The sequence below is a fragment of the Camelina sativa genome, chromosome 6, assembly GCF_000633955.1.
Source record: "Camelina sativa cultivar DH55 chromosome 6, Cs, whole genome shotgun sequence".
NCBI classification, from domain to species: domain Eukaryota; kingdom Viridiplantae; phylum Streptophyta; class Magnoliopsida; order Brassicales; family Brassicaceae; genus Camelina; species Camelina sativa.
Genome location: NC_025690.1, coordinates 15,688,884 through 15,700,917, shown reverse-complemented (window position 1 = coordinate 15,700,917; position 12,034 = coordinate 15,688,884). Strand labels below are relative to the sequence as shown.

The following is a 12,034-nucleotide window of genomic DNA, read 5'->3' as shown; positions in this document are numbered from 1 at the left end:
TTAAGCATTATCTAATTCAGTCAAAAGCTAATAAACTTATCACCACTACTTCTATAAAGTTTAGACTAATAATAACAACAGGTTTCTTATTCCAATAACTACAATTGTATAATCATCTTAACCCTTAACATTGTTTGCAATGCAAAATTTCACCAGTTACGTACAAAAGAAGAAATATACTGTTTATGTCCTCATGCTATTTACAGGGCTGGCTATATTTTGCTGTATGTCAACCACCTTATCAAGTGGCGTTTCCCTTACTCACGTACTCAATTTACACATGTGTAATCAATAATTTGTGCATAGCTGTTTTTCTTGCCTTCTCTACTACTGACTTATCAAAATTGCCAATGATGAGCTAGCTGGTGGCAGTGCTGCTCTTGCTCTTGCGGTGACTGTGGCATCCAACTTGTTTTTTCAATGGACGAACAAGTTGGATGCCAACTAGATTATGAAATCCTCTCTTTCCAACATCCGCTTCTCCTAATGCTTCTTTCAAGTTGGCTCACAATCCCACACAATAGTTTCTAAAACCTTTGAATAATTTTCTAAAGTCGTATAGGGTAAGCCTTGGAGTTTCGCTTTGTTGCAGGAATCTTAATGTTGTTTTCTAATTATGTCTATAGTTAAGATTCTATGCTTTGACATTTATTTTACCTGAAAAGAGTACAACTTCCCACGGCATTGATGAGCCATTCACAAGCTTATCAAATAGCAGAAACCGCATTTTTGGTCATGCTTATGACTTGCTAAGTAGAGCCAGACCATTGTATTATAATTAGCTTCCTCCTCACTGGCTACTTCAAAAGGCCTTACTTTGTTAGTGCATTTACCTGGTGTTTTGGGGAACTTAATACTATGTTTATCTCATGATACCATTCTAGGTACCATTAGCAGGTCAATATCACTGCTATTATCCGTTAAGCCTAAGTTTTTTCTTTGCCGCCGTTGGCATTGGAATGTATGCATTTCTCTTCTTTAACATATGTCGAAAATATACCAAGTGAAGAAGCATATGGGAAATATTTGGAACACGTATTGAAAGAAGATTCGTATGTTTCCTACAGATTGCCGCATCTTTCTCTACTAGCATTCAATACTGTTTCGATCCGTGTCCTCTCATATGTTTCAGGTAGTAAGAACTCCAAGGAAAATGCCACTGCAGTCTTGATCGTTTCAAGAAGCCAGGTAAATAACAAAGTTAGCCTTTAGCACCGATTTGATATCTTAATATGGAAGTTCTTTTCTCGTGGCATAGAAAACACAACCGGTAATGGTGGCGGTAGTGGAGCAAATTGGGAGGTGCATTTGGTGACTCAGGGCTATTGGTTCTTCCTTGTGTAGCTGCACACCTGAACCAGGTTACAAGTTGTCTTATAATATACTTATGTGCAAATTTATTTTGATTATTGACATATATTTCTGAAATGTGTAGATCATGATTGATTCAATTCTTGTCAACATATGGCTCTGAGCGGGTAAAGATACTTCGACTGATGTAAAGACAGCCTGAGAGACAGAGAAATAGAATACTTTGGTACTATAAGAGAGTTCCGGTCTTGTGATTATAAGTTGTATAAACAGAGCATCAAAACCAGTAGAAACAAACGCAACTCAAGAAACTTCATTGAAACATACACAAAACAAAGTTCATACAGACGACAACTTATTTAGGTAGAACCACAGAAGTGCTGGGTCGCTGGAGCAAACTTCTGTGGCTTTGCTCTATACATGAGCAAAGATTATATCAACAGTAAAAAAACATAACATCACCAACTTACCAAAGAACATAATTTTTAGTTTATAAAGCTCCATCTATTGAGCTTATTAGTCTTCCCACCATTGATGGACAAAGACGCCACTGTTCCTGAGGCTTTTAAAGATACCACTGCAGTCGCTGTACCCTGTGCAGTTAAGAACCAATTCATCAACTGAGCAGATCGCTCCTGTCTTTATCAGCTCTGAGAGAAACTTCAGCTCAGCATCGCTTGTGTTCATCTTCAGAACCACAAAATCAGCGTAGCTTGCTGTTTCATTGAACCATGCTAGAAAATCAAAGCTATCATCTTCCACAAAAGGTTCTTCTTCTTGATCTGCATGACCGGCTACTGTTTCTTTAGTTGCTACGAGTCCCGGATGATAGATGAAGGTTACGCCAGGGCTTTTGACATAAGAAGTCAAGATAGATGTGTTGTGATGCACAAAATAGCTATTAAAAGCTTTCCTATCGATAGGGTATGATGGGAAGAACCAATCTGATCTGGCTTTAAGATGATCAGCTGCACCAACATCAATATAAACCAACCTCTTCCTAGAAGAGAGATCAATGAACTCAGGCAAGTAATGAATACGTCTCTCGAAATCCAAACGCTTTTCGTCTAGAAGAGGCTCCAATAGTCCAATGTACGGTCGGTTGCTGAGAACAGAGGAGCACTCAGCGGGAAGGTCATGATGATGAGTTTGATCCAAGCGGAAACTATCTTCACCATCTTTCTTGAATACAACCAAAACCTGTTCACCCAATGAAGCAACATGAACCACACTCGAGTTCTTCAGCAAAGAAGAAACAGGGGAAACCAATCTGACCAACCCGTTTGAGTCAGATCCACTAGTAGTACCAACAAGCATAGCCCCGGTTCCACCACGTTTAAGTATACGCTCGATCTCATAAACAAGCGAAGCAGGGACAGTAACTGTCTCAAGATCCATAGAAAACACAAAGCCAAAAGATGCATCCTCGTAACGTAGCTCACTTGTGAACTTCCTATGCTTGAAAGCGAAAACAGGTGGTGACATGTAAGCCACACTAGCATCAGAGATACCTTGTCGATTCATCGCAAGAACAGCTGAAATCGATCTCCGACCAATACAGAGAGCTTTAGAATCATTACTCAGAAGATTCATACCAGTAAGCTCTTTAACAACTTGAGTAGTCAAATCAATGTTTTCCTTACATTTCTCTGACTCCAAATAGTTCAAAACAGGTTTAAGGAACCTGTTTGATAACAATCCGTTGCCTTTGAAGAGGAACGGACCAAGAAACGCGAAGTTCACGGCGCACTCATCAACCTTACACGGCTGAGTATTAACGTTGTTATTATCATTCTCACCGCCGAGGAATCGTAAAACAGATACAACAGAGAAAGCGCAGACGATCACGAGGGCGCGTAAGATAACGCGCCGACGGAATGAGCTAGGCATCAGTTTCAGCTTCAGCACTCCAACGCCCATAAAGATCCGAGTAGTTAAAAAAAAAACAAGATCCGAAGAGTTTGAATTTTGTAGGAATTCAAGAGACGATTTTTAAGAAACCAGTTTTTGAGGGGGAGAAGAGGAGAAGAAGAAGAGATTTAGCGAGTGCAAAACCTGGAGGAGGTATGGTTTCCACCCACGAGGAGAACTATCGAATTTTGTAATCCAAACCAGACCCTTCTTGATTCACGTCTCTGTATCAGCAAAAGATCCATTTTTTTGTTTGTTTGTTTACCCAGTTGATCGAACCATAGGCAAGTTCTTCGAGATCTAGCTACATACTACAACGATGAAACTCTCTTCTCAATAAAGATTGAAACTTTGAAGAAAATGCTGATTTGGGGATTAGGGTTTCGTAAGGTAAAGGTAAAGGTGGGAAATCTGAAGAGAGTTTTGGAAGTCGGAAAGAACGAGAGATCTGTGAATCTTAGAAGAGCTCTCAAGTGAAGTAATAATAAAGTGACAACGGAGAAGGGACGAGGAAGAGAGAGATAAGTGGTACTGACGTCATCATGCCACGTGGTTAGTTGTCAAGCCTTCGTTGAGTTGTTAAACTAAACTTTGATTTTGATATGATAAGATACGGTAAAGTGTTACGCAAATCCCAATGGAGCCTGAATTATATAATCGGATTAGTTCCTAAATAATCATCCTTAATCTCATTACAATCTTGTCATCTAAAATAAAATTCATAATCGTTTCAACCAGTCGAGATGGGACAAATAATTGCATGTTCGCATTTTGTATCTCCTAGTAATAAAGTCAAGCGATTTATTAGAATGTACATTACTCATTAAATAAAAAGACTATGGTTCGGAGAGTGAATCGAAATCCACCGACACTTGATGAGATATGCGCCATACGATTCTATTTTCGTTTGTATATATAAAAAAAAATACTGGAAATAATTTTTCTAACAATTATTGGCTTTGTTTCCAGCTGTCTTGAATCTCTCTCTCTCAAGTGGTGGTGCCTACACATCAAATGCTTAAACTATGGAGAGAAGTAATCTCAATACAAATTTCATTTGCTAGTTTTTAATAAAGCAAATCAGTCTCTCGTATTTAACCACACATATGTGGAGAGTGGAGAAAGAAGGTTTTTCTTACGCATATATACACGAAATACTAGATAAGTTTGTTTTATGGTAATTGTCAAATAAGTTAAAGTGATAGTAGTATCATTTATGTCGTCAAGTCATCAGTTTAGAAGTATGATTGAGAGCGGAGTGGACGAAGCAATGAATATAGCCAAAAAAATCGGTTGGTTAGTCTTCCCTTAATTTATCTCTTGTAGGTCTTGTCACGGTTCTTTGTTTTGTTTTCCAATATATCTGGTTAATAGTGGTCTCGCATATTATTTAAAGAATTGTTGAAACAAATTGGTGTAAAGCTAAGAAAAGTATAAGGTAACCATGTCAACAAAAATTACTAATTTTTAGCTAAATTAATTATGAGAAAATATAGTACTAATAAATGATATATTTGCACTTGTAGGATTTGCTTCTGAGTGTTGGATTGGGTTGCTGATTCGATTTGATTTTTAGCTAAACTCAAGAGAAAATATGAAAAATATTCTACTAAATGATATATTTGATTTTTTTTTTTGACAAATATTGATCCAAAGTTTAGTCCTTCAAACTTTTTTTTATCTAGTAGGGATCATAACGACAAATTTTTGTTACCTTTAAACTTTTTGTTTTATCTAGTGATCATGATTTGATAGGCAATTGCCAAAAAAAAAGAATTAGGAAAAGTTTTGCTAATTTGCTTTGCATATTTTGGGTTTTTGTTAAGAGACACACTTTTTGCTTTCTACTCAAGTTTCTCATAACTCCGGTGTTATTCTAGATTGAAAAGGCTTGGTTGATAGTATTTGAGCGTTATTTATAGCATAAATACGTTTCTCCTCCATCAGATGAGGACCATGGATCTGAAAGAGATCGTTATCACTGAGAAGGAACGTGTAATATTTGATCTGCTTCTTCATGCCGTCCCCAACACACAACTTCGTGTCGTTGGTGGTTGGGTGCGCGACAAGCCTATGAGGCAAGAATTTAATGATATTGATATCGCAATCGACAACATGCCCGTACGTAGTTTTCTTGTCATGTTCAATGACTATTTACATTCACAATAGAAGGATGAAGTACAGGGCCGTATGATTGAGAGTAAACCTGGACAATATCAACACTGAAGATGCGTCTTCAGTGGGGAACAAAGAAGGCTCGCTCTGTATGCGGCTCAGTCTCTCCCGTTTATGGGAATGGTTTACAAGGATAATGCCAACGGAAAATTCGTTCCCGTTGCCGACTACATTTTCAAAGTCTCCATGAAGCGGAAGAGCAGTGACGCTAAAACAATTGTTCATATACACCGTGCTACGGAGAGATTCTTACCGTTGATCCTTCCTCTTCAGTTGAAGAATAACGACGTACAACTTGATGATCCAGAGGTCCCGGCTACATCGAGACTAAGAGTACTCACAGGTTTCTTCTACGAGAAATTAAAGACTTATGGCGTGATACCCTCTTGACATCACTATTGTTGTTGCGTACTGATGATGGTAACGGCGGGAATAGCCTGGATTATGAACTTGAGAAGAAACGAAACGTTTATCTAAACATTCAAGATAGCATTATTCAGGAACTGGATCTCGATGGTATTTGGAATGTTAAACCTCTAGTGAGTGTAAGTGATATCATGAAAGCTCTAAAACTCGAAAACAAAGGAAGAGGACCCATCATCCGTGAATGGCAACATAAATTGTTGTTGACATGGCAATGTGACTTTGGATTTTGGAATATGATGAACAAATACTGTTGCATTGTTAAAGACTTCGAATTTTATTATCTTTGTTTCTTTTGGTGCTGTAATGTACATATCCTTTACATAATTTCCAAGAANAAAAAAAAAAAAAAAAAAAAAAAAAAAAAAAAAAAAAAACAGAGAAGGAATCGTTTAGTGTACGCAAAAATCATGAAAATAAAGAGTGTCTTCTTTCTAAAGCACACAAGTGGAAATATTGGCTGATGGGAGAACACATTTTGTTTTCTTTCTTATAATCACATCAGAAATTTCTCTTTCGTCTCTCACCCATATATTCTCTTCTATGCCCACAAACTTTGTCAGCCTCCAATTTAAAGTCAGAGCTCAGATATTGATCTTTGTTTTAGAATAAAAAACAAAACCCAGTCGAATTTTATTCACAGGGTTTTTTCTTTAAGGTTTCTTTTTCTTTTTCACTTAAGAAGGAGAAACATGACTAAATAGTAATAGCACCTGATTTTCAGACAGCATCTCTGTCATTGCTTGAAACTAGAACCACTGATGCCCTTGCTGCTCAGTGAAGTTTTGTTGTCTTTAGGGGAGCTTGTGCTCAGGAGGGCACTTGTCGGATTTGCTTCTGGGCAGCTATTGGATTGTGTTTCTGAGTCACTGGGCCGTGTCCAAATCTTTATATGGCCTTCTCGGCAAGCTGTAACGACTGATTCTTGTGTGAACATCAAGCCAGAGAGGGGCTCAGTGTGAACTCGGTGAGCTATGATTGGTGAGAGCTTTGGAACATCACGTTTGCAAGGAGCGGGTTGAAGAGTTCCCACTGGTATGACATTGTCCCAGTGAGCTGATTGGCTTCCTGTGCTGTAAGTGGGAGATCCTCCCGGTGGTCGCCTAAGTGGAACTACGATCTCATCCATTTCAAGATCCCAGAGAAGTAACTGTGTGTCCTGGGAATGCAGCAGAGGAAAGTAGTAGAGTGTATGAGGCAAAAGATTTCCAGATCATATATAGGAGAATCAAGAGATTTTTATTGTAGGGTCTATGGTTTTTTTTATAGCAAATTAAATTAGACACTCGAGACTTTCAGGCAACATGTTTCTTGAAATGATCTCCTCAGATTCATAAGGCAGACAAACGAATCTTTATCTATAATTTGATATGTTAATGAACAAAGCTGGATAAATGCACGATCAGACCCTGTGAAGCTACAATACTGTGACTAAATCAGATTTCCACTTAGTTTCTGATCATCCTAAGAACCTATCTTCTAATACTTCTTGTATCTTTCCTTTTCCTCATCATTGATGATAAAAAATGAGGGTACAGTTTGAATAATTAAGCCAATCAAAGTAATATAGATAATTTTAACGCAAATCCCATAATTAAAGCACATTTCAGTTCTTTGCTAACTGTAAAGGAGAACCTGAAAAATGGGTAAAGACATAGAAATACCTGACCAACTGATCCAAAACGGTACATGACATGCTCTCCTGACCCATCCGAATTTGGTGACGACCAATAGGAATCAAAAGCTACTCCACTTACCTGAGAGCAACTATTCCGACATTAGTCAAGTGCTGTTTATGTTAAAAGAAATCTTACTGAAAATCAAGAACCTTACCCACGAATTGTGTCCCTCACCCCACGCCACGACCTTCCGATCCTCCATACTCCACACTTGAACCAAGTCATCTTCACCTCCAGTCAATATGTACTTTCCATCCATACTGTCAATGTCAATGGGGATCACAATGTCACTAAACAGTATCATTCGGGGATAATATGCTCACACCAATGACATCTATTTAAAACGTCAATGAAGAAATAAAGTTTCCAAAGGAATTATATTCCATCACCTCCATGAACAGCATAACAGAGCACCATAATAACTTTTCCCACCACATACTAGCTTCTGGGTTGAGAAGTCAAATATGCGAAGATAGCCTGTAAATGGAAAGAAATCTTAGTGCTTAATAAAGAAATACATAGAGAAAGAAAAAGACAATACGACATAATAGAGGCGCCTTACCATCTCTTCCAACAGTCGCCAAGTGTGCCCCATCATTTGAGAATGCAATGCTGTTTATTGAACCTTGACAGATATGCCATCTCGCAACAGGATTACTCTGCATGAATACACACAGGAATGAACAATGGTACATCAAAATATGTTTAATGATAGAAAGAAAGTATGAATATCTCATACCAAACATGTCATACAAAAATTTATTAAGACCACTGGCAACTGATGATACTAGTAGAGAATAGGCATGTACCATGTGCTTCGAGCACCTATATAAGGATCTAATAAATGGTTGAAAACTCACATACCTTGCTATATTTTGCTTTGTCAACTGAAAATTGTGTAGGATCTCTTATAGCAGGAAATGTTGAGTCAGTGGCACCATCTTTGTTCTATTCAGTTAAATTAGGATCAGGGATTAGATAAAATTAGACAACTTAAAAGTCATATGCAAGCAAAAAAAATTCCGATATTTGAGCTTGCCTTCTCATACACGTACAAATTGCCATCAGCATGAGCAACGACGAATGCTCCATCACCTCCAGGCACCCAAGAAATACTAGTGCAACGACTGTTACAAAGCACCAAAATTTGCTTTAAACTTAGAAAATGCATGACACCAAAATAGATTCATGTTTAAGCTTAACCAACTTAAAAATGTACTCCTCTAAGAATACATCCTGTTCTGTTATAATTTAAATAATCTACTGTCACTGAGAGTTTCCTAGAACACAGTCCATTAGAATGAAAAAAGATGAACTATACTATAACTTTGTTCCGCTGACATAACTACTAGCAGAAGTAAAAACGAGGAACACATAGAGATTCTTAGACAAAGAAAATGTGAACCAGTAAAATCGATTCGTCAAGTGTCACTAACAAATAATAGCAGTATAGCACAGTCAAAATGTTGGAGGAAAAAATATATACACGAAAAGGATAAAATCTTGCCTGTTATTCACAGAACCATCCTTGTTATAGTGCAGTGCACCAACAAGCTTCTTAGAGACATCCTGTAACTGCTGTCTTAGTGATACTGTGTACACTACAATAACACACCATAACAAATCAATCCAAGAGACAAGGCAACTAGATCAGAGATGTAAAAAAATAAGCTCAAACTTCTGAATTACCATCCCCAGAATTTAGCCCAATAAGTAAGTCATGCCCATCCTTAGCATCCGGATCAAAAGCATGACACATAGGATTTGAATTACTGAAATGGATAGACTTTACTGGATCCTACATGAAAGAAGTTTCCTAAACCATTACATCCGAAAGCAAAAAAAAAAAAACACAGAACATTACAGCTAAATCATTAAAAGGAAAAACAAAGAAGAAAAGTAACTACCTTGTCTTGTGAGTTCAAGTCACAGATAAAGATCGCATCACTCACATTGAAGACCAAGTAAGTTCCTTTCCCATCGAAATTTGTATTTGTAATCGAAGTGGTAAAATTAGAAGCAGCGAAAGAGCCACTAATCCTGGAACTAGCACTCACATTTTTGCCCCCTCCATTACCTCCAACAAAACTAAGCGCACGACTCCCATTTCCAGTGCCTAGCAACCTTGCTGTTGCTGAACGGAATCCGCTACCAGCAGTGTAACCGGAGGACGAAGAAGAAGTACCAGTTGGGGTCGTAGGAGCAGCTCTTTCCTTAAGCTGTGCTAGTGTTACCTGAAAAAAAAAACAAAAAATTCCCAATTCCAACATTGGTAAGCAAATGCTACTGAAACCAACTGATCAACTAAATAACCTTATGCATTCTAATACATATTTCACTATCAAAAGATTCATGATGATCGATACTAATTCCCAAACCCAAACTCATTCCAATCGAATTACAAAAACTTCAATTAGAGAAACGAATCAAAGTATCAAATATTAAAAAATCCCTAAAATCAAAAATCTTAACCTGAGTAACCGTTTTGCCATGTGCGTAGTGAAGGAGACCAGAGGAATGCGTTTTCTCGTAGTGAAGCTTATACTTCCCTTCAGGCGTCTTGAAATAAGTCTTAATCCCGGGAGACTGAGGATTCGCCGCAGGTGAAGACGATGAAGATGGTCCAGATATCATCCCATTAGAAGTGTTCATCATGGTGTTGTTCGCTTGCTATAATACTCTTCTTCTCTAATCGTCGACTCAATAGCATCTGATCACGATTTCACACAAAGCCCCCCTAGGGTTTTCACCCAAATCGAAACCCAGAAAATTTATGCCCTCTTCTTGCGATGTTGTTAAAATCAGAAAAGTCTCGGCCGATGAATCCAAAACTAGTCTTGCTTCTGAGGTCTCTCTCTCCAATGGCTTACCGAATCAAAGGGGTTATTATGATATACTACTACTACTGTATGCAAACTACTACTTGTTTGTTTTCCCATACATATATTTTATCAAAGCTTTGACTCGGAAGCGATTTAAAAGTCATTACAATCAACGGCGGAGATTCTCGTAAGAAAGATTTAACGGGTGGAGATACTTTTGGTCTGATGGGTCGGGTTAATAAAGTTATTCGGTTTCGAGTTTCTGATACGCATAGATCACGTGTGCTGACGTCACTGGATATCTCAGGCCCATTTTTAAGCCCATTACCTTTTTGACTTATGAAATCACGGCCTTTCAGCCTCCGATGGTCAATTGTTTACTTTTTATGCTTTGTATATTTTAAAAGTACAATTAACTTTTTTGTCAAACAAAGTAAAATTAACTAGCTTGATGTTTTGGAAAACTTACTAAACCCGTGTGACAAAAATATATATATGTGAATGGTTTGTGATAGTGTCGTTCATGTCTAAATCCGTGTATCTTCATATCATTATCATGTGGACGCTATTGAAAAAATTGTATATTTTATGGTTCTTCTCTTTTAGCTTCAACGAACGACAATGACTAGAAGAATAAAAGAAAAGATGATCATACAAGTGTGGTACGACCGTTATTTGGTTAGGATGTGAGAAAATCAGAAAAAGTCACTTTTGACATCACAACATTTTTCTCCGTAGAAAAAATTTCAGACAACACAGAAAGAGATATTATAGCCGTTAGGGAAACCCACGTGGCGTTACATCTCAATCCACTTGTCTGACTTCATTCGTTGTCTCTTTGGATTCTCTTTTCTGCTCTCTCTATCTCATCTTCCCCCAATATTATTCCTTTGTCTCTTCCTCTCCTTTACTTTACTCCAAGCAAAGTATTGCCCCAATACACATCCCGTGACTTTTCATCATCTCTCTCTCTCTCAAATTAAGAATCTTTTCTTCTTCTTCCTTCTTCTCCAATGGCTCTTCTCTGAAAAAAAAGCATCTCTCTGCTCCATCGTTAATGTCTTTCTTACTCTTCTTCTTTATTTCAATCTTGCTCTGCTTCTTCAATGGAGCTACTACTACTACAGAGTTCGATTTCTCCACGCTAGCTATAAGCAACCTAAAGCTCCTCGGTAATGCTCGTCTAAGCAACGGAATCGTCAGCCTCACGCGTGACCTCTCTGTACCTAACTCCGGTTCCGGAAAAGTCTTGTACGCTAACCCAATCAGATTCCGACAACCCGGAACTCACTCTCCGACAAGCTTCTCAACTTTTTTCTCCTTCTCAATCACCAATGTCAACCCTTCTTCCATCGGCGGTGGTCTCGCTTTCGTCATCTCTCCCGACGCAAACTCAATCGGCTTCGCCGGTGGCTCGCTTGGACTCACCGGTCCAAACGGTTCCGGTTCAAAATTCGTCGCCGTCGAGTTCGATACTTTAATGGACGTGGATTTCAAAGACATTAATAGCAACCATGTCGGATTCGACGTAAACGGCGTCGTTTCCTCTGTTTCAGGCGATCTTGGCACCGTTAACATCGATCTCAAGAGCGGCAACACCGTCAATTCATGGATCGAATACGACGGAGTAACTCGGGTCTTCAACGTATCGGTCTCTTACTCCAATCTGAAACCTAAAGTTCCGATTTTGTCCTTCCCTCTCGATTTAGATCG

The 12,034-nt window shown here is 38.3% G+C and overlaps 3 protein-coding genes across 6 annotated transcripts in view; 1 reads left to right on the top strand and 2 right to left on the bottom strand.

Annotated features, from left to right (window-relative positions):
* On the bottom strand, window positions 1,599-3,721 carry LOC104791605. The gene has a single exon (XM_010517529.2). The coding sequence runs from the start codon at window positions 3,229-3,231 to the stop codon at window positions 1,828-1,830; it is 1,404 nt and encodes a 467-aa protein (XP_010515831.1). The 5' UTR covers window positions 3,232-3,721; the 3' UTR covers window positions 1,599-1,827.
* LOC104791603 (dystrophia myotonica WD repeat-containing protein-like) lies at window positions 6,282-10,431 on the bottom strand. The gene is made up of 11 exons (XM_010517527.1): window positions 9,972-10,431; window positions 9,407-9,733; window positions 9,189-9,297; window positions 9,007-9,100; window positions 8,539-8,626; window positions 8,364-8,447; window positions 8,062-8,158; window positions 7,889-7,976; window positions 7,654-7,759; window positions 7,485-7,577; window positions 6,282-6,979 (listed from the first exon to the last, which is right to left on the bottom strand). The coding sequence occupies exons 1-11, from the start codon at window positions 10,152-10,154 to the stop codon at window positions 6,557-6,559; spliced, it is 1,692 nt and encodes a 563-aa protein (XP_010515829.1). The 5' UTR covers window positions 10,155-10,431; the 3' UTR covers window positions 6,282-6,556.
* The window catches only part of LOC104791602 (L-type lectin-domain containing receptor kinase VIII.1-like), a 3,409-nt gene continuing 2,547 nt past the window's right edge, over window positions 11,173-12,034 (top strand). The window contains exon 1 of one of the 4 annotated variants that reach the window (XM_010517526.2): window positions 11,173-11,948. In XM_010517526.2, the coding sequence (XP_010515828.1) occupies window positions 11,379-11,948 (570 nt within the window). In that variant the 5' untranslated portion in view covers window positions 11,173-11,378. Of the gene's footprint in view, window positions 12,031-12,034 lie in introns of all 4 variants that reach the window. The other 3 variants (XM_019246785.1, XM_019246784.1, XM_010517525.2) reach the window with 3 other exon arrangements.